The sequence below is a fragment of the Amphibalanus amphitrite genome, unplaced genomic scaffold (assembly GCF_019059575.1).
Source record: "Amphibalanus amphitrite isolate SeventyFive unplaced genomic scaffold, NRLGWU_Aamphi_draft 000129F_arrow, whole genome shotgun sequence".
In the NCBI taxonomy this organism is placed as follows: Eukaryota; Metazoa; Arthropoda; class Thecostraca; order Balanomorpha; family Balanidae; genus Amphibalanus; species Amphibalanus amphitrite.
In genome coordinates this window covers 751,685-778,698 of record NW_024881624.1, presented here as the reverse complement: position 1 = coordinate 778,698, position 27,014 = coordinate 751,685, and the positions used below count along the sequence as shown (strand labels likewise).

General features: G+C 50.8%; 2 protein-coding genes across 15 annotated transcripts in view; both read right to left on the bottom strand.

The window, feature by feature from the left end:
- Positions 1-4,752: 4,752 nt before the first annotated feature.
- LOC122381898 (fumarylacetoacetase-like) lies at positions 4,753-19,603 on the bottom strand. Of its 10 annotated transcripts, none has more exons than XM_043366670.1 (10): positions 19,537-19,603; positions 17,898-18,030; positions 17,391-17,501; positions 17,033-17,154; positions 16,657-16,797; positions 16,081-16,334; positions 15,570-15,776; positions 14,625-14,773; positions 10,725-10,842; positions 4,753-5,288 (listed from the first exon to the last, which is right to left on the bottom strand). In XM_043366670.1, exons 2-10 carry the CDS (start codon positions 17,979-17,981, stop codon positions 5,212-5,214), a joined length of 1,263 nt encoding a protein of 420 aa, XP_043222605.1. In that variant the 5' UTR covers positions 17,982-18,030; positions 19,537-19,603; the 3' UTR covers positions 4,753-5,211. The 10 variants fall into 10 exon arrangements, with proteins under 10 accessions (XP_043222605.1, XP_043222603.1, XP_043222601.1 ...); XM_043366668.1 differs by having other exon boundaries at positions 19,548-19,574; XM_043366666.1 differs by having other exon boundaries at positions 19,501-19,540.
- Positions 19,604-20,658: 1,055 nt separating this feature from the next.
- LOC122381896 (X-ray repair cross-complementing protein 6-like) overlaps positions 20,659-27,014 on the bottom strand; it is a 36,698-nt gene continuing 30,342 nt past the window's right edge. For 3 of the 5 annotated variants that reach the window (XM_043366659.1, XM_043366658.1, XM_043366657.1), the window contains exons 2-12: positions 26,520-26,691; positions 25,846-26,023; positions 25,302-25,407; positions 24,804-24,984; positions 24,418-24,596; positions 23,937-24,096; positions 23,476-23,611; positions 22,940-23,128; positions 22,334-22,534; positions 21,765-21,925; positions 20,659-21,340 (exon numbers count right to left, since the gene is read on the bottom strand). In XM_043366659.1, coding sequence (XP_043222594.1) covers positions 21,224-21,340; positions 21,765-21,925; positions 22,334-22,534; positions 22,940-23,128; positions 23,476-23,611; positions 23,937-24,096; positions 24,418-24,596; positions 24,804-24,984; positions 25,302-25,407; positions 25,846-26,023; positions 26,520-26,684 — 1,773 coding nt within the window. In that variant the 5' untranslated portion in view covers positions 26,685-26,691 and the 3' untranslated portion in view covers positions 20,659-21,223. Of the gene's footprint in view, positions 21,341-21,764; positions 21,926-22,333; positions 22,535-22,939; positions 23,129-23,475; positions 23,612-23,936; positions 24,097-24,417; positions 24,597-24,803; positions 24,985-25,301; positions 25,408-25,845; positions 26,049-26,519; positions 26,692-26,792; positions 26,993-27,014 lie in introns of those variants that run through there. The other 2 variants (XM_043366656.1, XM_043366660.1) reach the window with 2 other exon arrangements.

Sequence of the window (27,014 nt, the reverse complement as noted above, 5' to 3'; positions counted from 1 at the left end):
TGTTCACCGTGGACGGGCACGAGGTTGCTGCTCTGTATGACGTGCCTCACATCTTCAAATGCATACGAAATGCATTAATGAAATACGATATTGAAGTAGACGGTGAAGTAGCATCTTGGAGTCATTTAGAAACACTCTACGCACTGGAATGCGCTTCTTCCCCACGGGCTGCTCCAAAACTAAGCCAGAAACACATCAGGCCAAACAGCTTTGAAAAATGAAAGTCAGCTATGCCCTACAGGTGATGAGCCGGATAGTAGCAGCAGCAATCACATTGCATGCGACCCACGGCAAGCTCCCGCGCACTGCACTCCCGACTGCTACTCTCCTGCTGCGCCTCAACGACCTGCTCGATGTGCTAAACTCTTCCGCCCGGTTCGACCCCTGCTCAAAGCGACGCGCGATATCCAGCCTCCATCCAGCAACGGCGGGAGAACACATGCAGTTTCTTCAGGAGAGCGACGCCTGGATGCAGCGGTGGACGGTCGGTGGCGGCGCCAGCAGTGACTCCATTCGAGGAATGCGACAAACGATAAAAGGCGTGGTGAAAATCTGGGACTTGTGTCAGGCTGCTGGGTGCACGTTCCTGTGCACTCGCCGCTTAAACCAAGATCCAAGCTACTGAAAATGAAAGAGTTTATCTCGGCAAAAATATATATTAGGCACATACACGGTGCCTGTGTACCTACTTATAATGAAGAAACATTATGACAACGTTTGAAACGTTTAACACAACCCCTTCTCTAAATGCATTTATGAAACGTGAGTGGGCCAATAAAGGCAACTAGTTTGAACTGTAACAAAAAAGCACTTCTGGGCACGTAAATGGGGTAAATGTGGTAAAATGTGGTAAAATTCACCACCCCATATCGCCTCTACCGGAAACCCGTTTTAACCCCCGAAGGACATTGGCAATGGAGCAGAATCGTTCATGTTTATCAAAACAGCCGGCAACTTTCTATCGAAGCGAAAGGTTGGCTAGGACGAGAGTCATTGCTTTCACTGACTATGACAAACCTACTCGAACGGATTTTCACCTAGGAAGTTACCAAACGAATGTTGAAAAATACATCAGCACCATGAAAAAAACCTTACCCACCATCCTCAGCAACGCCGCCTCCCGCCGGCGTCCACCGGAAAAGGGCGGCAAACGAGCGAAGTTTAAATTGTCAGAAGTGATTCCAGACAGCAACACCTGATTAGAATAAAATGCACCTTCTCATATTGCCCCAGTACCCCGTTATGCCCCGCCTTCCCCTATTAGTTATAGGTCTGGCAACTATACTTTCATCCTCGTAAAGGAAGTAACCACAGCGAATCCGCACGACTAAATCATCAGGTCGCCAAAAACTCGGCAGTTACAGGAAATCTCGTTCTTGTCCATTCCATGTCGTAGACTATATATTCCGTGGTAATAGTATGCCAAAAAACGACGGACTTCTGCAGTCATAATTTGTCTTTGTCTTGAATAAGTATCCCTGTACCTTGCCCTGTACGGAGTTTGGTGAAACTGAATATGTCATAATACGAGGGGGTACCCAAAAGAAACGGGAATTGTTTCATATCTGTTTATTCACTGATCCCTACACATCGTCACTCATGTCATTCTTAAAGTACTCTCCCTGCGAGACAATGCACCTATGCAGACGCGTTTTCCAGCTCTCAAAGCAGCTCTGGAAGTCTTGCAAGGTGATGCCTTGCAGAGCCATCGTCGTTTTTCCTTTTACCTTATCAAAGTCGTCGAAATGTTTTCCCTTGAGGTCTTTTTCATTCTTGGGACCAGGAAAAGGTCACAGGGTGCCAAATCCGGTGAATAGGGAGGGTGGATCCGTGGGGTCATGCATTTTTTGTCCAAAATTGTCTGACACTCAAGGCGGTGTGCGCTGGCACACTGTCGCGATGAAATCACCACTCCCCGCTTCGCCACCTGTCGGGGAGTTTTCGTCTCACCGTGTTTCACACACGCCGCAGAACGTCCAAGTAAAACGTCTGATTGGCAGTTTGACCAGGGAGGAACAATTTCCTTTTGTACACTTCCCTTTGCATCGAAAAAAACAAATCAGCATTGTCTTGACATTTGACTTCACTTGGCAAGCTTTTTTTGGGACGCTTTTGGGACAACATTGGACCACTTTGGAAGTGCGAAAATCATTCATAAACCCTCGTCTTGCTCACGGCAGCATATTTGTATGCTACTTGAAGCATTGGAACCGTTTCAGTCGCGGACTTCCCCAGCAGGAAACAAAATTGCACAGATGCGCGTTGTTGCTCAGTTCCGCTATGCATAAAAAACGACAGATCGGGAGGGAGTGCTTCAATAAATACGTGCGCCACGCGGCCGCGCCTCTTTATTTCGTCACCTCACGGTGCAGACTAAGTCCCAGGGGCCAGACTGGTTTGCCCCTAGCAGGGCAATGCCGAGCTACAACTGGCTTGGCCTACAGAGAACGATTCCCGTTACTTTTGGGTACCCCCTCGTATGCCAAAAGTGAATATGTACGCCGCCGTAATGGAATATATTCACTTGGTGAAATCGGGCCCAGGAGGGGGTTTGGGGTATTAAACATCGGGGGTATTAAACATCGGGCGCCCGTCGCACCTCGAACCACGGAATGTTGTAACCGGGACGCGTGCTCTCACCACGCGGGGTTCAACGCTCTACTGACTGATCTGCGGGACCGGCAGACCAGTAGGTAAATATAAAAGCCGTTAAAATATTGAATATGTATGTACTGAATTCTATCAATTCTCCCCAAAGACACAAAAAACAAACATTGCCATAAGTTCGCCGTTCGGATTAGATCAATTCGGGTAAAACATTTATCTTGTGCATTGCATCGTGTATAAGCTTATTCAATCGACTCTATTTCCAGCCTAGCTAATCGCAACTTACCTGTGTAACAGCGAACTGAGTTTCATTTCAAGCCTTCTTGGAGCACAATGCACGAGCGAAACGACTCAGCAATTGAGTTCCAAGTTGTTCTGGGTGTTCCGCTGGCATGCGATGATAAAACAGTGTTGTTATACAACTAAAGTTGATGATAGTTGCTCCGTCAGAGGCAAAACAATCATGTGTTTCAAGATGTGTACCAGTATAAGCCTCGTGTTAACTTAGTAGGCAGTTGTACAAGCCCTGATTAATGCAAGTAATTAATTCAGCCTGAAATTACTCCTCATCTTATCAGCATTCCCAGTATCCAGAGTTCCAGACGTCCTGGCTTTGCCGAATGAAGCCGAGACAGGCTCCATTCTTTGCATTCTTCATACTCGTATGTACGTAGATCACAGAGCCACCGTAGACCGCTCGTCCGCTTCTCACTGTATGTACAGTCTGTCTTAAAAGTACCGCGCAAAGTAACAGTGGATCCATCAAGCCTGACCGAGGAGGGGCCTGCTAAATTTGAGTCACCGAAGCAATTGACACCCTCGTCCATTCCCCAGGTCCATTGGTTCGTTGACTTTCATATTAAAGCAGGCCCGTCCTCGGTCAGGCTTGATGGATCCACCGTCACTTTGCCCGGTACTTCTAAGACAGACTGTACTTATCCGCAATGGTGTGCCCTCTTCACTCAGCGTCTGCGTGCCCGCAATGTCAATCATTATGCAAATCTACATTCTTATTTCTACACTAAGGCCATGCTTCCTCTCACAATTCCGCACTCCGTGGCCCTTCTCCTGTCACAATGTCCGCAATTCCAAACCTCTCTCGTCTGGCTATGTCCGCGCACTGTGTCCCTCTCCTCTCGCCAATCACTATATCCCCACTCCCTTCCCTCCTTAACTCATGTTCATGTCTATGCCATATCCTTTCTCAATGTCCGCACTTGTCTCTTCTTCAATGGGCGCAAAATGACCTTTGCAGTCGACGCGCCCTAAAACAAGCATACATAAATAAACGTCTCTCCTTCATGTTCGTGTCCCTTCCTCCCCCCATGTCCGAGTCCTTACTCTGTTTCTCTCTTCTCTCACAACGTCCGCAGCTCCGTGTCGTGTCCCTCTCCTCTCACCATGTCCGTACTTCATGTCCCTCCCTCTTAACATGTCCGCAACCCGCTTTCTCTCCCCCCCCCCCCCTCACAATGCCCGTCGCTCCATACCTACCCCTTCCTCTCCCATCCATCCACTCGCTGTCACCAGAAAACCAGTACCCATCGGTACCTACAGTGATCCCCGGTGTAGCCCTGTGACAGTCCGCTGTCACCGCCGGCCGCCAGCCGTCACCCCCGACCATGGTGTATGCAGGCGACGCGTCAGTGGCGATGGCAAGTAATCGAGTCAGGTGCTGTGGGACGTCCCAGCGGCTTCGGAGCATCAGACCCGCCATTAGGTCCACTAGCATTTTCAGAGCACGCCCCATTATCAATGACGGACTTCACAGCGAATGCCATGGGCTGATACTGACCGACTAAATAAGACATTTAGGGGTGTTAATAGACAAATACCGGGTTCCTGTAACGCTCGGGAACTAGCGATTTAACTAGTCCGATACATTGTAGGATGCAACAGTTGAAAGCCAACACAATCATAATAAAGAACGCAATTTTATAGTAAATGTTACCTACAATAATCTAGGATATAACAAAACTATAAAATAAATTCACTGTCCGGTCCACTCTCATGGTAGATCATATCGACAGCTAAGTCTGATCACCAGCTACAATGACTTGTTTTAGACTTGACGTGCTTTTCAAAAACAAAAATCAAAATCCGATTTTTTTTCATATTCTATAGATGGTATAAAAATGCACCAAACATGATTGAGAAAACTGTATTATGAAGCTGATGTAAAATGCTTGTATCAAAAACAGTACCGAAGATGCAAAGGGCACGACAACGTGCAAAGACCCATCACCAAAGCAACCCATATGAACGGGAAACAATCCATCACTCCTCGCCGCAACATACGCACCATTTCTACTATGGCACCGATCTGGAATATCGAGTATTGCACCTGGTTTCCGCAGTATCTGGAATAGCTCTTAGCCTCACAACCCTGGCCCTGTTCAACACTGGCCGTTAGTATCAAATGTCGCCAACAGATGACAGGGCTGACACACTGCGCGGGGCGCACGCGGCACGTGACTGCTCGTAAGAACCGACGTCACAAGGCCCCAATAACCACCACCAAAACAGCGACTGCTGCTGCTGCACCTCATGGCAGCACGTGACCGGGTCACGTGACTGCGGCGACCCGGCCCAGGTCAGGTCAGATCACTGGGCGCGGGCCGGCAGCACGACTCCGCGACACTCGCCGAAGCCCACCCGGAGGCCTTCCTTCTCGCACACACCTGCCGGACACACAGACACGCAGAAACAGTCAGTGTGGGAGAAACAGGCGCTCAACGCACGAGAGCTCGAGTGTTGCCAATTATGAGCTGTGCAACATTCAGAGTTCAGACCTGACATAATTTGTTGTTGAAACTACTACTGAGCAAAAAAAAAAATCAATAAAAAATCAGCATTCACAGAATAACAGATGACTAACTATGCACATACTTTTCGAGCTTAACCAAAAAAGCATGCAGCAGTTCACAATAAAATGCATACGCCATAAAACAATTAGGCAACTGGCTTACACTGAAAGAGCCTCTTACGTCATAAACATCATAAACAAACTACAGACATTCAAAGAAGCAAAAAAAAAAAACACGCACATCAAAACATCGGGATTCAGGTTAACCGGCAACGTGAGGTAGAGGAGGACGCAAGCCGAGGATTGGAGGTGGCACGCCGAGAAAATATAACGCTCTCTCGAGCCCGTTGGCCGGCTGAGAGGGCGATTCAGAACTCCGGAAACAATCTGCCCCCGTGTCAGCGGCGAATAGAACGAGTGTCAACAGTCGCCGCCCTCCCTCCTCCCCAAAACACTAACGCCGGCAAGTCTAGTCGCCGACATCTAGTTAGGTCGAAAAAAAAAACGGGGGCACCCAGACTCAGTCGTGCTCTCGCCCACAGCACATTGCCAGAACATCAATCTCATCTCACGGCATGGCATGCTCCGAGAGAAATAGCAGCCTATGAGTCCCATCCACCCACAATGCGACCCGCCGTCTCTATCCGGTCGGTCCACAAAAGGCAGGCGGCTCGGGTTCGAAGGCGCTAGTCACTGTCTGGGTAGGCTGTACCGCAGTGCACCGGACCATTGCGGATCAGTCTGCTCACCGCGAGAGAGATCACGGCTATGAGACCCAAAAACGCGAGAACCCTGCAAGGCATCCAGAAACGCGACATGCACTGGCAAGCAGGCCATGTGCCTGCCACCTGGCAGGTGTACCGTTTTCTCGGTAACAAAAGAACCTACACGCGGATAGCACCATGTCCCCGGCAACATACTGCTGATAGCGGGTCCGCCGCCGGTAAAGAAGCGGCGCGATTCGGTGTGACTCTGGCTAGGCGGAGGGCAGGGCCGTTCCCCAGAGGGCCATGTGTGGACATCTCATCTGGGACTGTGCCGTGACTGGAACTATAACCACCTGTGCCCCGGGCCGCCGGGTGAACGGGCGACACTCGTTCATCAGAGTCCCGTCCATCGCAGAGCCGTCAGTGACGGGGACGGAGGCGCTGAGACTGAGGAGGAATGACGGACAGAGACGGGATCAGACGGGATGGGGAGTGGTAGGGTAGTATAGGGGATGAGAGAGGGAGAGGGCTGCTTCACATTTTAGAAAGTAGGGTAAGGGCGGGTAAGAGTACGCGGGCGATAAGAGTACGCATCAGCTGTTTCGGTTGCTTAGCAATGCGGGTTTGTCGAGTTCATGAAGTGACATGAAGCCACCAGTGCGTGCATGTCACCAACGGAACGTGGGCGTTGAGCGGCGACGCTGTTGAGTTTAAGGCGATGAATATTATTTTCGAGCGTTATGATATAATTATGATATGGTACAATAATTTTGATACTTGGCAGTTGAGATAAGGTACATTTCCGTGATTGTTGTGGGAAACTTGTGAGGTTATCTGGGGAAATACTGTAAAGTGCAATATTCTGTTTGCGAAGTTTTGCACAATGTTTCGGGGTTGTTTTGTGCGCGAATTGCATGTACGGTAAGAGGACGCACTGTTCAGGAGGGTAAGAGTACGCAGAATTATACATTAAATCGAATATACAGAAATATATAATTATTAATCTATCGCTCAATGACGTTTGTTTTGTAGGTATATCATCAATGGAGCACTGTGATGCAGATGCGTACCCGAAATTCTTCCAAATACCAGTTATTCTCCTTTTTTATTTGCATTTTTTAAGAAACACACGACATGATTATTTCCTGATTTATAGACTTGAAAGATTTATTTTGTTTTTCTTTTTGGATACTAGAATTAACTTAAATGCCTTCTGAGTTTGAAGCTAAGCATTTGGACAGTGCAAGCTGCATAGGTGTGTGTTCATATGCTTGCGTACTCCACCCGCCTGGCGTGCGTACTCTTACACACCCCATATGGTAAGAGTACGCAAGTGCAACGGTTCAGAAAAATGTCAGTTTTAGACCACTTTCATTTACGCTGAAGGATCGTTGCCCCATGGGTTGATGGCTAATTCAATGAACTTAATATTCCCTATTTGCGATTTCTTTCCTTCAAATGTTAAACAAATGAGAGCAAGAAATCCACTAAGTGCGTACTCTTATACGACTTCACCCTATCTATTTGTAAACAATTTAAAAACCATGCGTTAATGTTACCGAGCAACATACAGCATTCCTCATGAGACGGGAATTGTGTAATGTATAAGTAATAACTTACTCCAACACTTTTCAATCGGTGTCCCATCGTATGTAGTGTTGAGATTACGACAGGAAATAAGGACGGTGAGTGCTGGGCTCCACGATGAAAGGAGGGGCCGGTGTGACAAATCCCTTCCGTCGGAGCGCAGCCGTAACGCTGTTAGCCAGCCACACACCGCGCCGGTGGTGGCCGGGCCGCCAGTGCCTTTTCGAGTGGTATCGCGACAGGGTTCACAGGCAAATAGTGCCCGCAGGAGCGAGCCCAGTCCGTTCCGCCACTTCCCAATCCGGCGGCGCGAGAAGCTGCCAAACTGACCCGAGCCGGCGGATGGACGCATTGAGAGGGCTCGCCGGTGTCAACTGGAAGCGTGGGTGACTCTCAAAATGGCCCAACGGCTGAATAGCGCCGTGTGGGGGAACTCAACGCGGAAAATAAATTGTTGTGTAGGCAACCATGGGTACGATTTCATCAATAAGGTTGAACGGCGTCCGTGCTGTGCGCCCAGACACCATTATGTAATCTGTCTGAGCTCGGGCGGTTTCATTTCCGACATCAGCAGTCGTCTCCTTCAGCCTTTCACCCGTGTGGTGCCACAAGAAAGCCAAATAACACAGTAAAACTACATTCTCATGATTAAAATATACCTCAAAATCGTCGATAGCAGTTTTAACTAGCATGATTAACAAATCCAGTTTCTAGTTGAGTGACCACAAAATCGGGAGGAAATGGTCAAGTGACGTCTTACTTATCTTTTTATTGCACAAGTGAAGCCTTGGACTGAGTTCCCTGCTCCTCCCCTTCCCCCTCCTTCGGCCGTCGTCACCCCACAATTGACCATCGCGAGTCCCCGGACCTTATCTGAACGGCAGCTGCCCCGACCTGCGACCATCAGCAGCGGTCCGTCGGTGCGACAACTCGCGGCTGCAGAGCGGCACACCAGGCTGACCGCTGGACTTTGTGAAAGCAATGTCTTCCCGTTAGGAATCACAGGTCTTTCTCCTGCACACACATAAAAACACACACGGAACAGGCAAAACAGCATCCATCATCAAGGACACCAGTGATCGCTAATCGCTCCATTTAGCGCCTCACCAGTCATTATTGACGGCCATGGGCGGACTCCGGCACCACGACGGAGTCAGGCGGGGCACAGGCGGGGCACGGGCGGGGCACAGGCCGCCCGGTGACCGGGAGGGGAAATGGAAGGAGCGTGTCCTCCATAGAGCGGGTCAGAGTCGGGCCAGTGTAATGGCGGTCGCTGGGAGACTGAAGGAGGACGTGGAGGCGGGAGAAGAAGAGAGAGGCGAGGTGGGTCGCGAGACCGTGTGGGTAGGAAGGAGTTCAGATACGCAGATGGAATTAAATTGGTCGTGTATGATAAAGCGCAGGAGGCATGAAGTTGGATGTTGATAACAGAAAATGCAATCAACGGGAATGGTAGGCGACGATAACCGGGGGTGGTATGGGTGCATAAGCAGAGACAAAGGAGGCGATAGGCGAGGATGGTGGAATGCCCTTCAGCAGAAGACGACATGGGACTCTATGGGCGGGGCCGTTGGGAGGCGGCCGGGGCAGTAGGGGGCGGTTCGCTATCGACTGCATCTTACGACAGCCGATCGTTGGGTCCGAAGAACGGTCACTGCCGGGGGGGTCGGGCCGAGGCGCGGGGACGGGGCGGGGCGTATACCGCAATCACAGCCGCTGCCCCCGCCGCCCGACGCGCCCGGCCGGAAAAGGTGTCACTCGTCTGGACAAACGTCATTATCGTTCCGCGACGCGAGAATATGGCGACATGGTGCACATTCTCACACGACGCAGACGGATGAAAGGTGATCGCTATAAGGAAAGCATACTGTTGGTTGGAATGATAAGGGGCAACTGTTGTAAATTAACAAAATAACGGTTTTTATTGCATATTACCGTGGACATTTACAATACTGGCAAATCCATATGGAAAGCATTGTAACAAATTTGGATAAATGTCAATAAACCGTTCACGTGATGCATTGTGGTCAATCATACCAATGGACAGACCTTTGATGTCATACAAAATCGTAATTGTACGCCTACTTTTTGGCGGCGGGACTACGGATATTTTAATAGCCGGGCCAAAGCAGACCAGGTTCTGCCATAAAAACAGCTCAGGGTTCGCTACCTGAGTTCAGACCACATTACGAGATTAGCGACACCATGACAATGACACTGAATATGACGCACGTTTCCCGTTATCAGATCGAGAGTTGCCGAGAATTGTGAGTGATCTCATTTGCCCAATGACTATGACGAGCTTATGTCGTGATCCGTCAATTAACTTTCATTAGATGAAGAAATGACGAAATCACCCAAGAGTAACGTAATGTTCCTTTGATTTTTCAAGCACACTCAATATTGCTAAACATCGTTACAAAACTAATACAAAAGAGCACATTCAATTTCCAAAGCGACCATTACCTATCCACCTATTCACCTACCAACCTCCCCATCAGCCTGGCATCACTGCAGACCATTAGCAGCTGCATCATCAGACTTCTGTGGTATCCCGTCCGGCACAGCCTGAATTCCAGACGGCTGATCTGAGCACCCGTCACCGCCCACGGCGCCGGCCGCGAGTCAGCCCCTCGGCGTGATTGAACGCTCGGTACGGGTCGTGGGAGGTGGCCGGCGGCCGCGCTGCGGGCGTCATCTGAGCGTCATCAGACGCCGACCGGTCCGGGCGGTATCACACCTACATCGCGGTCAGCCCGTCACTGTCGTCAGGGTGACCCGATGAAAGGCTGGGCCGCCACTAAGCCCGGCAGTTTGGGATGAGGTCCTGCGGGCTGCGGCGGCGGGTGTGCGCTGGCAGTTGGAAAGGCTGAGGCAATGATGAGCTATCTGGATGGTTCGGTTCGATGGGTTCGTGGGCATGCCACTACAGCGAGACCCTTGGCCATGATGTTTGAGTAGTCGATTATCTATTTGTGTGTGTTGTGCCGGGCGGCCGGAGCGGCGCCCTGACCCACCTCTCATGATGACCTCGTCGCCGTCCTGGAGGAACTTGCGCGTGCTGCCGTCGGCGAGGGTGAGCGGCTTGGAGCCGCGCCAGCTTAGCTCCAGCATCGAGCCGTACGACTCGGGCTCCTGGAGGCAGGAGAAGGGTCACAGACTGAGCCGTACGACTCGGGCTCCTGGAGGCAGGAGAAGGGAGCACATGGTCACAGACTGAGCCGTGCGACCCGGGCTCCTGGAGGCAGGAGAAGGGAGCACATGGTCACAGACTGACACGTGCGACCCCGGCTCCTGGCAGCGGGGAACGGGTCAGACCAGGTCCCGCCCGACTCGTGCTCCAGCCGACAGGGGAAGGGGTGAGACAAGGTGAACGAATGCCGCACGGTACGATTGAGGCTCCTGGTGAAAGAAGACGAGGTCAGACAAGGTCACAGGCTGACCTCAAGGGTCACAGGAATGTGTGTAACTAAGAATACTGGCCTGCGGTCAATGATTGTATTCCCAGAAGCCAATTAATTTGGAATCAATGCTCAACAATAAATCGTCACCAAATCTGTGCGTTTTTCTATATCGGGTCAATTTGGCGGCACTGCGACCCGCTAGGGCATCTTAGGTCGAGCAGAGCAACACAGTACACGTAATACGTAAAATGTCTATGTAAAATACAAGGAAAGTTTAATAGTAATTATATGAAATCGATACTATCGTAAAACACGAAAAATCCCAGTTTCCACTGTCGCTTTCTCTTCGTCAATAGTAACTGCGTTGACGTGGAGATTTGGCCTAACTCGCATCAATTCCTGCCCTAACTCCCTGTGTCACAGTAAGCATATTACGGGGCTGCGCCGTCCTGACAGGGGGCGGCCCCTCGCCCTGACTGACAGGACCCCTCCCCTCCATCACCGCATGTTATGTGTTTATTACCACGCGTCGATTATTGCGGTCTTTAGTGCCAATCTGGTGGGGCTCCGCCTCGCTCTATCAGTAGGCACAGCACCGAGCCTCCCATACTCTCTCCCCGGCCGACAATACGGCGGCCAATGCCGGGACCCCGGCGGCCGGCCGTCCCCGGCCGTCACGTCGCGCCGTCTGAGGGCGGTGACACTGAGTACCGGTTCTCAGTTGCTCTGTCCGGGACAGACCCCGTCGGTGACATGATATGTCAGCCGCCGCCCGACAGACACATCAGGCATTCGGCCCGGGTCGGCCCGGCGGAAAAGCGACCGGTTCAGAGGTCTGGCGGCTCGCACAGAATGGGGATCAGTTGTTGCGGACGCCGCTCGTCTGTGACCGGGGCGATACGGGGGCTTCGGTCGGGACAGAGGGCCCCGGAGTTGGAGCCAGACAGACGCTGCCGCCGGACTGTGGAGGAGCCTTTCGCCTACATCACAACGGGTGCCGGGGGAGCCGACCACGCCACATCGCCCGCCGCGGCCCGCCTCTCTGCCGGGGCTTCTGACGTGTGAGGAGCGGGCCTTCGACACCAGCCCCCAGCTGGGAGCCGGGGCAGTCCAATGGCCAACTGCGCCGTGTACATGGCGCGGACAGGGACCAAACCCGCTCCGGCAGCAATATACCGGTACGGTGCGCCCAGCGGAGACGGTTATAGTAGCAGCCTCGATATGAAGAGCAACACAGGTCCACACACAATAATCAATCGTCTCCACGTCACAACACCAATAGCCGCTCGGTATTAAAGGGCATGACGCAGCCAGTTTATCCCAAGGCAAAGGAAGCCTTCTTCATCGTACTTAATTAGATACCTCGAGAGAAGAGAAAGGTGAAGGGTTCGATACGCCCCCACTCCTTGCAACAGTAGCCGATCATCATTACAACTGTTCTCGAAAATGTTCTGTTTGTCATCTTTCCCCATAAAAAGCCATGTCTCGATTACTTAGTCCCCAAGACACCTGGCAAACAATAGGAAGCTAAGTCCCATTATTTGTTTTAACACCACATGTGAGCGGTTTGTTTGTTTGTTTGTTTGTCTTGTTGGGTTAGGCCCTTGCGGTATGACAAGGTCATTTCAGGGCCGGAGGATGATGGGAATTAGGGGAGGCATTGGTCTGGGCGAGCACCCTGATGAGTCGCTGGGGCTGAGCCCGTCCAGAAGACAGGTTAACCAGCCCCCCTCCCCCTCCCCCCCTAAGCACTCACTGCACCCGGCTACGGGCGTGCTCTTATCGGGGATTCCCGCATGAGATAAAGGTGACCGTCCAGCCCGGAACAGGGGGTTGAGGTGTAGAGGAGAAGGATTTGAATGTCCTGAGGATGGAAAAGACGAGTGGTTTGCGAAAGCGGCACCTAACCATCAACGTTCGTAGAACGCAGTAAAGCTCCAGCTCCCGTTCTGCCACAGCTGTTTGCCGACCAAGTGGCGACATCTACCCTTCTCTGAACGAAAACGGACATCTCAATGTTGGTAGTCAGCAAAGTGCAGCAGACGCGCCAGCAGACGCAAGTAATGCTTCAAGATGAATAACAACTATCAACCAAACGACTACAGCAACAACAGCTATCCGCCCATTCAATAAATTAATACGATTGCCTAAAAATCACTCCCAAAAGAACGCCATAGAAGCCGGGTAAGCAGCGCCATGTCCCAATACGTAGCCCATCATGCTAGGTGTCTGTGTAAGAGGGCCGTACCATGCAAACGGGAGAAAAAAGAATCCGCTGAGCCCCTGAATACCGTGGGGATTTACCAAAACAATAACGATGTAACAAAACAGAAACCAATTTCTGCTTAAAGGTAGTGTGCCACCTTTGAAAGATTTCCCATTTTATTTTTCCTAGGATAAGAAGCTTCTGTTTTTACCTAATATCGCAAAAAAAAATCAAAAATGGGCCTGGAATAGCGCCTTTTTCGCCTAAAAGTTTATCGGTTTTTCGATATGTATAACAACTGTAGTGGGCTGGCCTGCAAACAAGCGTCGGCAACAATCGCGAATGCGGCGCACATGTGACAATAAGCAAAGGTCATTATAGAGTTACGACGTACGGGAATGAGTTATCAGCTGTCTAATCGTAGACAACACAATGTCGAGCCTTAAACTGTAAGCCTGTATTGGTATTGTTTCTTTTATTTGGCTGTCAAACATTAATTTATGGTTTGAAATATTATTTTATGTAAAATAATTGATATGAAACAGCCGTCTCTAAAGTTATGACCCCATCTCACCACATGAAAGTGGCAGAAATGACAATGATCAGCTGACGCATTTTTCTTGGCCGAAGTCAGAGCGCGCGGCCCGACGCACCACCACCGCACCACAAAGTATGAGCAGAAGCCGCGCCCAAAGCCAGGGCCCCGGTAACGTGAGGTAGCCGAGTCGGGGCAGCGTGCGCTGACCCAAGCCGGGGCCGCGGCTTTGGGCGCGGTCTACCGCATCCCCGCGGGCAGCCCCGGGCTATCACATGACACCGGGAGGACGCGCGGCCCCGGCTTGGGTCAGCGCACGCTGCCCCGACTAGGCTACCTCACGTTACCGGGGCCCTGGCTTTGGGCGCGGTCTACCGCACCACCTAACAGGCGTGTTCGAAACCGCAGGAGATGATGATGAACGGGTTTATCGAAACTTGATTGAATGAGCCTATCGGTAATAGCGATTTCAGTGTGTGCATTTATTGTTCATAGTGGTGTGAAATGTGGTTGGGGTACGACCGACAACCCGTCGGGGCGAATTTCGCACTGGGGTACTCAAAATTTGAAGAATTTAAGACGTTTCCATGAGTTTTGAAGGCATGGATAAGTTCTAAAAATCCGGTTCTCCTTATCTGGGCCATTAACTCCATATGGTCCAGGAAAGCTGGCACACTACCTTTAATATCACTCTGCAACACTGAGCGTTTTGCCAAACTCCACGTTGCAGTGCGGTGGGCACGCGCGCGTCCCCAATCCCTCCGTTTCTTACCGGTCCACTAATGGTGCCCGAGGCGAGCAAGTCACCAGGCCGCATGGTGCAGCCGGTGACACTGTGGTGAGCCAGCTGCTGCTTCATCGTCCAGTACATGTGGCGGAAGTTGGAGCGGGACACCACCGACTCCTGGCCGCTCGACTCGGCTGTGCGGCAGAGCAGGACGGATAGAGGACGCTATCAGTCACACACAGGTAGGTGTTCTCTCTGGACTGGCAGTGTGGCCAAATTGGTATAGCGTTAGGGGGAGGATGTATAAAAAAGTCGCATGAGGATGTCACTATTTTAGAAAAAAAAACTCGTCTTCAGACTCATTTTTGGTGCAGTTTTTGCAAGTTATGTGGAAAAACTATACCTGACGTCAAGCCCTGGTGGAAAAAAACTCTAAATATTGTCATTGAAGATGTAAAAAAACAACAACATTGCAAGCGCGACAGTACGAGTATGACGGTGCGAATCGTACATTGGAACAAATCGTACATTGGAACATTTATTCCTACACTAGGCATGCTTTCACAATCACAACAAAAACGTCGTGATGATGTAATTTTAAAATTTCTGAGGATGTCATTATACTTTTCATTGGGGGTGACTTTCCCCGCAACATCACCAATTTGGCCACACTGTGGACTGGTCCTCTGACTGAATTGTTATAGGACCAATAAAAGCGTGAAAATCAATTCGCAGAAAAAAAAAAACAATGAACGAACTCAAGAGCAAAAAAGTTGCTCGAAATGATATCAGTTACAAAAGACCTTAATAAAACAACAACGCACATGACACATGGCACTACACGAGTTACGCACTTAATCATCCCATACAGCTGTTATTTGTCATTATCCATTTTAACGCTCCACCTTCTAATTCTCAACCCGCTGGAGGAGCACGCTATCAGAGCATCCACACGACACACAGTAAACATAACCACCGACGTCCACTCACGTTTGATGGCCACCTCCAGGTTGATATCGAACGTGTACCGGTCCTGGTGGCGCAGGTACGGCAGCGGCTCCGGGTCCTGGACGTAGTTATCGACGGCGAACGGCGCCAGGGCCTCCATCGTCACCACCCACGGCGAGATAGAGGTGCCCAGGTTCTTGGCCGTGAACGGGCCCAGCGGCACGTACTCCCACTTCTGGATGTCGCGAGCTGCCGGTCACGGAAGGAACAGAGGTCGTGGTGATGCTCGAGTGGGCGACAGTCTGTTAGGCAGTTTTGGGCCAGAGCCAACAAACTGTTAATCCTCATGCAAAACGAACCGCAGAAGAAATTGTAAAACATACAGTTCGCCAGTCTCGTACAGCCTAGTTAAATAGACACCATCAAGAAGACCTCAATGCCCCAGGAATCATGACAGAGGATTGCCTCTAGTCAAAGATGGTGCCCTTCCATCGCCGTCCCTCAATCTACATTACCACCCTGTGCAACGCACGTCTCGCCTCTCCTGACTCACCACTCCAGTCGTTCATTAGCGTCATGCCGAAGATGTGATCCTGCGCGCGTTCAATGGGCACTGGATCGCCCAGCGCGTTACCCTGCCCGCCGTAGAAGAAGGCCATCTCGAGCTCAAAGTCCATCAGCCGGCAGGGCCCGAATACGGGCGGCTGATCGTCGGCAGGTCGCGTCTGACCGAGCGGTCGGCGCAGGGGAGTGCCAGAGACCACTACGCTGGAGGCCCGTCCGTGGTACCCCACTGGGAGGTACTTCCTGCGGGGACAGACGCCGCGCGGGGCACGGGGTTAGATCAGTGATGCGTTAAATGATAACCGTGATCGGTCCGAACAGATATGCGCGCGAACAGCGGCCCATCAATTTTGAGTGGGAAAGGCTTCCGGTTAAAATTTCTTATGCCAATGACATATTGTCCTAATTGAAAGCAAAGTGGGTACCTAATATCAAACAGACACGACTGGAAATAACAACGAAACTAGCCACTACGCAGCACCATTACCTAGCAGTTTTCCGCAGCACTAAACACCGATACGCGAACATCGAAAAATAGGCGCCACTCAGGTCGATGCTCACTCACCAGTTGGGCATCAGGGCGTTCTCCTTGCCCCTGAACATGGTGCCGACGTTGGTGGCGTGGTCCAGCGACGAGTAGAAGTCGGTGTAGTCGCCAATGTCAGCCGGAAGGTGCATGGTGGCAGACGACTGCGGCACCAGAGCCCTGCCACACGGAACGGACATTCAGCCGTCAGCGAACCGGCGGGGAGGAGAGGGATATTGGAAAGAGGAAAATAACGTTTACCGAAAACTGGGGCGGTACTTGAAACCCATGACTTGGCATGACAATATCCTTCGATATTGTATGATGAATTAAACATGCGCTTGACACAACGGGATGCACATTGCCCCCGTCCTTGTCCGCTTCACACATGTGCCGGGATGCGGTATCAACTCACTTGGACACGAGGCCAGCGTCGCCCTGCAGCGTCTGGTTATTGGCCGACAGCAGACTCTGAATGGTCGCCCTGGCCTCGGCCCAGGCCGCCCGCCGCAGACCCATCAAACCATTCAGAACGGGCTAAAAACGACAAAACGTGCATTAAATCAAAATATGGGGAACGATAAAAAATTAGCTTCAAGAAGCACCCATAAAACAATAAAAAAAGAAGAAAATACTATATCATCCGCCGACAGATCCGTGCAAAATAATCACGTCTTTGAGCAGCCCAAAACAAGCAAGCAACAAACAAACAAAACGAGCAAACAAGGACGAGTCAGCGAAGGACGATACCTACACGGGCAAAGGCTGACTACCTTTTTGAAGACATCCTGGTGTGCAGCCAGCTCCGGCCCAGTAAACAGGTGGGCAATCACGCTGAGATCCAGGATCATAGAGCCGATGGCCACACCAATCCGGTGTGTCGGCTGAAAATGTCAGCTTTTTTCAGTGAGCAGCCCCATGGCCCATGGGTGATGTAAAATGGGAGGTAAAAACACACTTTTCAGAATAACAGCAGTATGACCCGCACACTCCTACTTGGCAACCAAGTGGTCAAGACATCCTCCTTTCATCTCACTTTTGCAAAACTGGTGCTGAAAAACAAAAATCCTGTATGGAGGTAAAAATCATTTAAATCCAAGGGAGCACAACACAACAGCTGAAGATGACAGCATAGTCAGCCCGAGGTCATGTATCATAGAGCAAGCACAGACTGTTGATGTTGAGAGCTTTCCTCCAGCTTTCTTGCCATTCAAAATCATTTGCTCCTCCTCAATGTCTAGAGCAAACAGCAGTTGTAGTTTTCCATAACTGGCACTTACATTTTCACATGTAGAGAAAACTCCATAGGGGAGGTTTGCCATAGTGAAGTCACTTCCAGCAGGAATGGTCACAAATGATGTCATGTTTGATCAGTCTTGAGTCTTGATTGACAAACTGGTCAGTGTTTGTACCCTGCAAGAAACAAAATGCACATTAGCAAATTTCAAAATCCATGGCAGGGCTTGCTGTTGAAATTGGTAAAGGTGTATTTGGACAAGACCCAAAGCCATAAATTACCAATTATGCTTCATTTTGCAATGGATCTTTTTTGTGATTTCACATCTAATTTAGAAGTAAGAGCATATATTGACTAGCTGCCTGTCCTAGCTCAATTGGTAGAGCATTGGACTCCAGGTGCTGATAGCCTGGGCTTGGGTTTGAGTAGCTTTGGCACTCAATATATGGTTGACTGAAGACTGGGATGGTGAGGGTGAGGGTGGATTTTAGTGAGGGTGGATGCAACCAGTCAGTTTAGTGCAGCAGCCCATGTTGAGTTTTAGTGGGCAATTGTGGCACTGCATCAGGCATGCTGCTGCCCTATATAATGATTTATCCAACAAACTCCTAATCCATCCAACAGCTGATTAGGTAGAAGGCTGGAGAAGTCACCAGATCAGATGGTGGTTGGTACGACCTTGTGTACGACTAGGAACAGCCTGGAAGCTGTTCACTCTTGGGCCTGAAAGAAATATCTAGACTTCTAACAGGAATTGTCAATAGTCAGTGCTACTAGAGCAAGCACGAACTGGAACAGCCACAGCACAAGCACACTACACTTAGCAGTTAGCACTAAACAAGGCCCTATATACTCGCACTAAATACTGAGGGGTGTTCACGGGCACCACAAACTACTGAGTGCGGTGTGTGCGGTGTGTGCAGCAGGCGTGGGGATAGGGGATGGGTAGGCGGTTCTGACGTCACAGCTGTGTGCAGTGGACGGTCCACTGTGGCCAGTCCCGACCGGCCACAGCGATCTCATCGCTGTGTGCAGTGACAGAAGGATGACGTAGGGACGCAGTGGGCGGAGCTTGGAGGCTGTGTGCGGTCCGACCGCACAGGGCTTGTAAACAGCCCTCTGATGTCAATGGGAAACTTCAAACTGAGCCATTACTATATTATCCCTCCAACTGACACAAAGGCATATCAATCTGAATCAATTTCAAAGGACCAATATTGATATCAAGAAAGATGAATCAAAATTATTAAGCATGGGCTGTAAATCAGCATGAAAGTGATGCATGGGAGTGATCACGATCTCGACGAGATCTTGATCTCTTAGCGGATCGAACGACATGTCACATGAGTCGGTGGTAGATATTTTAGCAACCTAGCCTCAAATAAAATCCCACAGCATGGCATGACCTATACTTTGCACCAAGTTGGTTGCAAATATTTCTAGATATGCAAAGATAACCTAGCGACGTGCTAGCGACCTTGCTGTCGCACGACCTATATCAAAATCGAGAGACCTCGAGGATAATCGAGGGACGACGGTGAAAACAGGGCGCCTGGGGCGATTTGATCAAGGTTCGTGAAATTTACACGTGACGTTTGGGATATAGAAGGCCCTTAAAGCGGGAGAAGTTCCAAATGTCACGTGACTAATATGCCCTCCGTATGTTTTAGGGCCTTGCCCACAGTGTATATGCCTTGCCCTCCGGCGCCCTGTTTTCACCGGCGTCCTAATCGAGGACCGGTTATGTTCACTCAATATGTCGATCTGTATTGTCGATGATGCTCGAATCATGTGGCTGTCACGTGATAAAAAAGGAACTTTTGGTCAAATTCTACCTTGTTGTTTACATAAAGATAACTGATCAATAATTAAACTGCATCAAAGTAACAAATTAACAATGATTTGCACATATTGCACTTCTCCAACTGCATTGATTGAACATCTAACACCTAAGACCACGTGACCATTTTCAGTCGGTAAGCGCCCGAAGCTACGAATCCCTAGCGGTAAAAGGCCGCACACACGTGCCCCGCGTTCGATGTCTGTCGGACGACGAAGATTCTACGCCGTCCGGCCAATCACGTTCCATAACCGCGGCCGAGCCCCCGCTGACCTTGATCGGGATTGGCCGACGACGAAGATTCTACGCCGTCCGGCCAATCACGTTCCATAACCGCGGCCGAGCCCCCGCTGACCTTGATCGGGATTGGCCGGACGACGTAGAATCTTCGTCGTCCGAGAGACATCGAACACGGGGTTGATTTGGCCGAAATCATCGTCCGTAAAGACACACCCTGCGTTCGATGTCTCTCGGACGCCGAAGATTCTACGCCGTCCGGCCAATCACGTTCCATAACCGCAGCCGAGACCCCGCTGACCTTGGACGGGATTGGCCGGACGGGGACGACGAAGATTCTACGTCGTCCGGCCCAAGATTCTTACAGATAGTCCGGCCCAAGCCCGGCCAATCCCGTCCCATAACCGTAGCCAAGCCCCGTTGACCTTGAACGGGATTTGCCGGACCAAGATTCTTACAGATACGTGCCGGACGACGTAGAATCTTCGGTCTATAGGGCCTTGGAACCTTCGTTGCCAGAGATTGGTCCGAGAGACTCCGAACGCGAGGTCAAGGCCCAGCCCGCAAGCAACCCAGGTGCCAAACCAGGTGCCAAACCGAGGCCCCTGCTCTAAGCCACAAACCACCCCACCTGACCCCAACGACCCACAGTATACTATAATACACCTCTCCCCCAAACAAAAGAAGGATCAAGGCCATCTATAGACTACACGAGAAGGCACGAGAAGAATGGAGTCGGGCTGTATTCCTGTATCCGACAAGACTAGCAAATACACAAAGGCACACTTTTTGTAATCACAAATTACTCGCCGTGCAACGAGATCGGGCGTGTGGAGCTAAAAGCGAGCAGGCCATCTGTGTTCTCGCGTCATGTGGTGAGATTCTTGAGCTGAGTGCATTATCGAACGATAACTCACTACATACAGCATGCAAAGAACAGGGGCTTCACAGAAGACAAAGGGCACTAACAGCCACCTCGGGCTCGTTTCGTCTTCCAGTCTGCATCGGGGATAAACAAAACTAACCATTAACACATTTTAAAGGTACTTATAACAAGAACAAAATACGCGACAAACTGCGAGCTAGATCACGATACGCTGATGTGCTGCAAAAGTGACATCGCATCCAAGCCTGAGCAGCACGCAAGCGAATGGTGGTGAACAGCACACTGCAGAACACGACGCCTAATCAGAGCCGTATTTGTCCGACAAAGCCGCTGATTCGCCCTCACGCAGAGGCGCAGAGTCTGTCTGTCTGTTCGGCCGTCCTAAAAATCAGACCCGGCCGGCCGCCTAGCTCTCGAAGTGGTTGTACACGGCCTCTACCAGTTCAGCCTTCTTCTTGGTGCCGACCGACTGGCCGACCGATTTGAGGAACGCCTTCAGTTCGTCCACCTTTGCCGTGTTGACCTAGAGCGGAGAACACAGTGTGTCGGTAAATGGGACGATAAGGAACGCAGTAGAACGGCGCTTGCTTACATTGAGGGAACTTTGGTGCGGGAAATAAAATGTTCGGTAACAAATGGGCGGCAGCAGAACAGATAACCGCTGGAACTTGACACCACGACAGTAGCTGCAGCAACAACACAGCAAGAACTGGCACGACAGCGACCACATCAGCATCACAGATAGGACGTCAATTTCAGTCACTGTAGGTTCACAACTCTTTTAAAATGATCGACGGAATCTAAACGTAGTACGTTAAGCTTTTGATACATGATACATGAACAATAATGCTATTCGAGACTGAGCTGCACAGGTGACCCACCAAGTCAGCCCCACTCCTACAGCCTCGCCCGCCCTCCCATTTAGCATCACCCGGTCACTCTCTCACCTTCCTCGCCTCAGCCAGCGCCTTCATGTCCACGTCGACTGGGTCGCGGCGCGCCCGCTTGGCCGCAGGAGACGGGTCCGGGTCGCCGTCCAGTGACACCAGCTCCTTGAAGTTGGCTATCAACGAACCAGCCTTCTTCTCAATGCGCTCAACGTCCGGAGCTGCCGGCGGACAGGGCGTTGAGTGGGACTGTGATGTCGTTGTGGGGCTTTAGAGAGGTAATAAATGTAGCGTTATATGTAGTTGTTTAGTGCGGTGGTGAGTCTGCTGGGTATCTTCATTATTTAGTCGAACTTCTTAGATATTGTCTCACCATTCTGGGCCGCGTACGCAGCGACTACGCTTTATTCCCATCATGACTGACTCCATTATAGGGGTGCAGTTGTTATATACAATCGTTAAAAACGATGTCTACGACGACTCTGGGACAATGCGTAACCCGCGAAGATTTGGTACTGGAAACATTTTTTTCTAGAATGGCATTCAATGGAAGTGCAATAATGCACCATAGCAGCACTCCCTGAAACTCAAGTCCGGGCAGCGGGTTCCAACAATGGTAAGCGGCTTACCCGTGTAGTCGACAAATTCGTCCGGCTGTTGTCGGTTCAGTGCGATGGCCTCGATGTTGATCCAGTGTTTCTGCAGGCTGGGGTTTTCAATCTTGTCCGGCGAGTACTTGAAGCGCAGTTTCATGACGATAGCGCGCGCCGCCTCGATCTGCTCGTCGGTAGCCCGAGTGGGTTCCGGCAGCGACAGCTGGCGAATATCGTCTGAAACACCGCGCATTATTCGTCTTAGTCAAGTGACTAGCTCACCCATAACGCATCCAACGAACTAAGTTTGTAACGACGTCGGCTTATCAGACATATCAGGTATATCGTGATTATCTGTCAGTCCTCACATCTAGGCATCGCCACACGCCGCTCACATTCCCCTAGCTAGTAGCTCCTCATCAAACATCTCAATACGACGGCAGCCGTGACCTACCTGACCCTCCGTCTGACCCTCCGTCCAACCCACCTAACCCTTTGCCTGACCCGCCTAACCCTCCACCTGACCTCTGTGACCCCGTGACGCTCCGCCTGACCTCTGTGACCCGCCTAACCCTCCGCCTGACCTGCGTGACCCCGTGACGCTCCGCCTGACCTCTGTGACCCCATGGCGCTCCGGCTCACCCGCGAACGGCAGGAAGATGACGTGGAAGCCGGGCGGCGCGATCTGCACGCCGCCCTCGGTCCGCTCCATCTGCGGCTGCAGCGCCACCAGGTGGGGCGTGTCGTTCCGACGGCTCACCAGCCGACATATGGCCACCAGACGGCGCTCCTCACAGCGGCGCAGCAGGGCCGTGAACAGCTGACGGCTGCCTGACAAAGCGGGACGTGGGAGGGAGGTAAATCATTGCGAACGGGAGCATCGAAGACGGTCAATTTGTGCCAGAAGGAGGGCTCAAACTGGTAGAGAACCGTCGTACTTAAGGAGAGATGGGTATATTCTGGTAATATGTTTTCGGTTATATTCTTTCGACCAAACCAGCTTGCTTGACAACAAAACAGATTGGATAAATGATGACACTTCAGAAATAAACTCAAGCTTCTAAATCATAAAAAAACCATTTCTTGGCAGCTGCAAATATGCCGGCTCTCGCACCCCCTATCTTATGCGTTCCACTGATGGGCCCGCACCACGCGGCCCATAAGCGAGCTGTACCTACCTTTGACGCGCGCCTCCTCCGGGTAGACGAAGCTGGCCGGCTGCACGTGCTGGAGACCGTCCAGAGTGGTTGCCGGCCGGAACCCAAGCAGTACCAGACCCGGCTCGCAAATGGTACGCATCTCTCGTACCTCGTCCTGTCAGAGGTCACGGCCAGGTCAAATCGGTAGTGAACCCTGTCAAATGTTTTAGATTTATTGTCAGCTTTCCTTTTGCTTTGCACATCTACGAACTCAAATTTTGCGATCCGCAATCCGCATCCCCCTCCCCCTATCAAGTCATGCCCTCAGGCTAAAGTTCCATCACCTGATTCCCCTCCGTATAAGCCACTCTTTCTGACTCGTCCGCCACTCTCCCTCATACCTGAGTGGTCCGTCCCCTCCGCCGTGCCGGCTGATGTCTCTACCCGCCGTCAGTCATCTCTCCCTCCCCCTACATTCCATCTCTCCCCCATCAACTCACGCTGTTGAAGGCGATCTTCTGGCCGCCGTAGGTGAGCGTGTAGTCGATCTCTGACCGCAGCAGCGGCTTACTCGTGCTCTCGTTCACCTCTGCTGCACAGCCCGTCAGCGGCGCGTTGGTGGTCTGTTCCACACGCACCGAGCTCGGCTTCGGAGTCGACCTGCCAGTGGAGCAGCAGAGGTCAATACAGAGGTCACTGGCTGAGACACAGCTAGGGTCACCACAGAGGTCAAATTTAGAGGTCACCGCCACCGTCAAATGCCACGGGTTGAAGTCACGCTTCACGCTAGGCCACATCTGATCGGTCACGCTTGGCCAATGATTTATGGTGAAGAACAGCTTTGCGATTTATTGAGAGGTGATATTATATTTTGAGGTTGGTAGCAGGTTACCTAAAGAAACAAACTGAAATGCATGGTTACATCGCTGTAAAATGTATGTATACGATTGCCACCTTCATCGAAGTGGTACCTGTCACTACCTCACGAGGTTGTAGACGCCGACCGCCAGTTTGACGCCCTCTCCCAGGATGAAGGGTATCTTGCCGATGGCGCGTTTCTTGTGCGACTTTTGGCGCACCCTGGTGAGGAGCTCGTCCAGTTTGCTGGAGACGACTGCCGTCGGCGGCGGTTCGTCTGAGTTCTCGTCAAACAGCACCTCCTGAGAGAGAACCATGGGGTGGGGGAAATTTAGAGGGCTGCCAGCTGTCGATACGCGTCTAGCCAAACACTGGACGTGGCACTAGATCAAGCTCTGCTCTGTATTCAGCCAAACCCTGAGACAGGAATAAAAAGATAGAAAAGAAAAGAAGGATAAGATAAATTTTAACGCTCTCATTTGTGTGAAGCCTCCTGCCAGTGTTCTCACCGAGTAAAAGGCATCCATGCTGAACCCTTCTCCCAGCGGAAACAGGTCTATGGTGGCCCCGCTGGAGCGCACATCCTGCACGCTCTGAAAGACGTGCCGCTTCAGCGCATCGGAGCCGGCCGCTGGCGGACGATCACGGCACGTGAACAGCAAAATACGCTTCGAGTACAGCTTCGACTTCCTGCAACAGAAACAGCACATCACATCAGAAAGAACGTCAGACGACAGCGTGCATGACGTGCATGGGCATAGCTGGTCACAGTTCAACGGTCTCCAATACTGTAGTGTTATCTACATAGTAGCCAGTAGGTAGCACGCAATTATAGTAGTAGCGGGGTTTAGAACGTCGACACAGTAATGGCATAATTGAACTGATTATTCAACTACGTAGTGCGATGTGATGCGATGGTTATCGGAGGTGTAGCCTTTGCATCGGCACCTCCTTGAGTTCTTGAACTTTTGTTTTTACTTTAATCGATGGGTTGTACATGTACTGACTTGTGCGTGGCGGCGAACATGGCGCGGCACTGGAACAGCGCGTTGACCAGTGAGAACGTGGTGCTGATGCCCACCTCCTCACGCAACTTCTCCAGCTCACCGTCACCTGAAGGGAAAACCATACAGAGTCACTGACTTCCATTCTCCCCATCCCACTGCTAAGCTTTAAGTCGTTTCTGAGCTGCCCTCTAGCTCGCCCGTTCTCTGTCCTTTGAAACAATAGTTTTTCGTGTGATGGGCCTTAACGCGTCTTTCTCGAGAGCCCTGGCCCTGATCCGCCCGGCGTCGATCTCATTTATCCAGTTCCCTGCGGTGCGTTAATCCCGTGCAACTTGTGTCGTCCATCCCGTACGCCCTGTTTTGTCTGTGCTGCAAGTCCCGATTCTGTCTGGTCCGTCAGTCTGTCCGTTACCAAGGCCATGAGGTGTGATCTCTGATCTGATAAATCACCTCCCCCGCCCATATCCCGTCCACTTCCACGTCCAATAAGTCCACCACAGCACCCCGATCCGTTCTGCCCCTCCGGCTCTCGATGCCGACTGACCATTGGTGAGTCTGTCCAGCTCCATGATACGCTGGTCGCCGGGCAGACCGAGGTCCTGTAGCACGTGCACACTTCCCCCGTCCGATCCGCCGCGGCCGCGGACCGTGCCGAACAGCACCACAGCCACACAGTCAGAGCTGGAGCTAACGATCTTGTTGACATTCATCGACCGAGCGCACTGCAGTGCAGAGAAAGCAGATGAGCTGGGGACAGGATGAGAGAAAAGGGGAAAGAGAGGAAACAGAGAAAGGAGAATCAAGAAAAATCGAGGATGGGGGACATGATAGGAGAGAAAGAGATGGAGACTGAGGAGGCAGAGCATGAAAGATGGGGATGGGAAAGAAAGATACAAAGAGACTGAGACATAGAGAAAGGGAAGTAGGAGAGGGAGATAAAAATGAAAATGAGAAGGCATCAGACAATTGAAATCAGATTCAGATCAAGCTAATTGCAATCACGGATGATAAAAATGCAAATCTTGGTAAAGGTAGGTAATAAGGTAAAGATAACAATAACATATTACTTGTTAATAATGAAAGGTTGGCATGTCTAGAGATAATCATTCAACCGTACACCCAGAGATTATGCACATGCTCTAATCTAACAACAACCAATATTATGACTTATGAGCACTTTGTGCTACTTGATTTCATCACAACACAAAAGTATGTTACCAGCAAGGCCAGCTGTAGATGGGATTCAGAGTCATCATCTGGCTTTTCAAACATTTCTTCGGTCATTTCCACCAGAAATATAGCACCATCCCTGCCAGAAAATGTGTTATCTTGCACATCTCCTTCTTCATTGAGGTCATCATCATCTTGGTTGTAGTTATCCATTTTGAAGCTGAAAAATGTGCACAGGCTTACATGGGTCCTTAAAATTGATATGCAGAAAAGAAGGACAAAATCATCACAGTCCATCAATTTACCACTCCTACCACTTACCAGACCTTTTGGAAGCAACCTGCTCTTCTATTTTTTTAATTTCCTATAACTTCCCATTTTTTAATCATTCGTTTTTCATTTATCTGATAACCAATTCAAATTCTAAGTCGAAGCGGGCATTACGATCCACAACAACAAGCAGGCGATGTTGGAGTGTTTGAACGGCAAGGCCTAAGTATTCTGTTGCTTGTTTGTTGGGGTTCATGGCCCAGGGGTGAATCG

Bases quoted from the DNA above. Each gene is read 5' to 3' on its own strand.
- LOC122381898 (XM_043366670.1), bottom strand. From the start codon at position 17,981: ATGACATCATTTGTGACCATTCCTGCTGGAAGTGACTTCACTATGGCA. The intron at 17,502-17,897 runs GTAAGTGCCAGT...TGACATTTTCAG, and splicing joins TTTTCTCTACATGTGAAAAT to CCGACACACCGGATTGGTGT. The intron at 5,289-10,724 runs GTGGGTCAGGGC...TGTGTCCGGCAG, and splicing joins CGACGAGGTCATCATGAGAG to GTGTGTGCGAGAAGGAAGGC.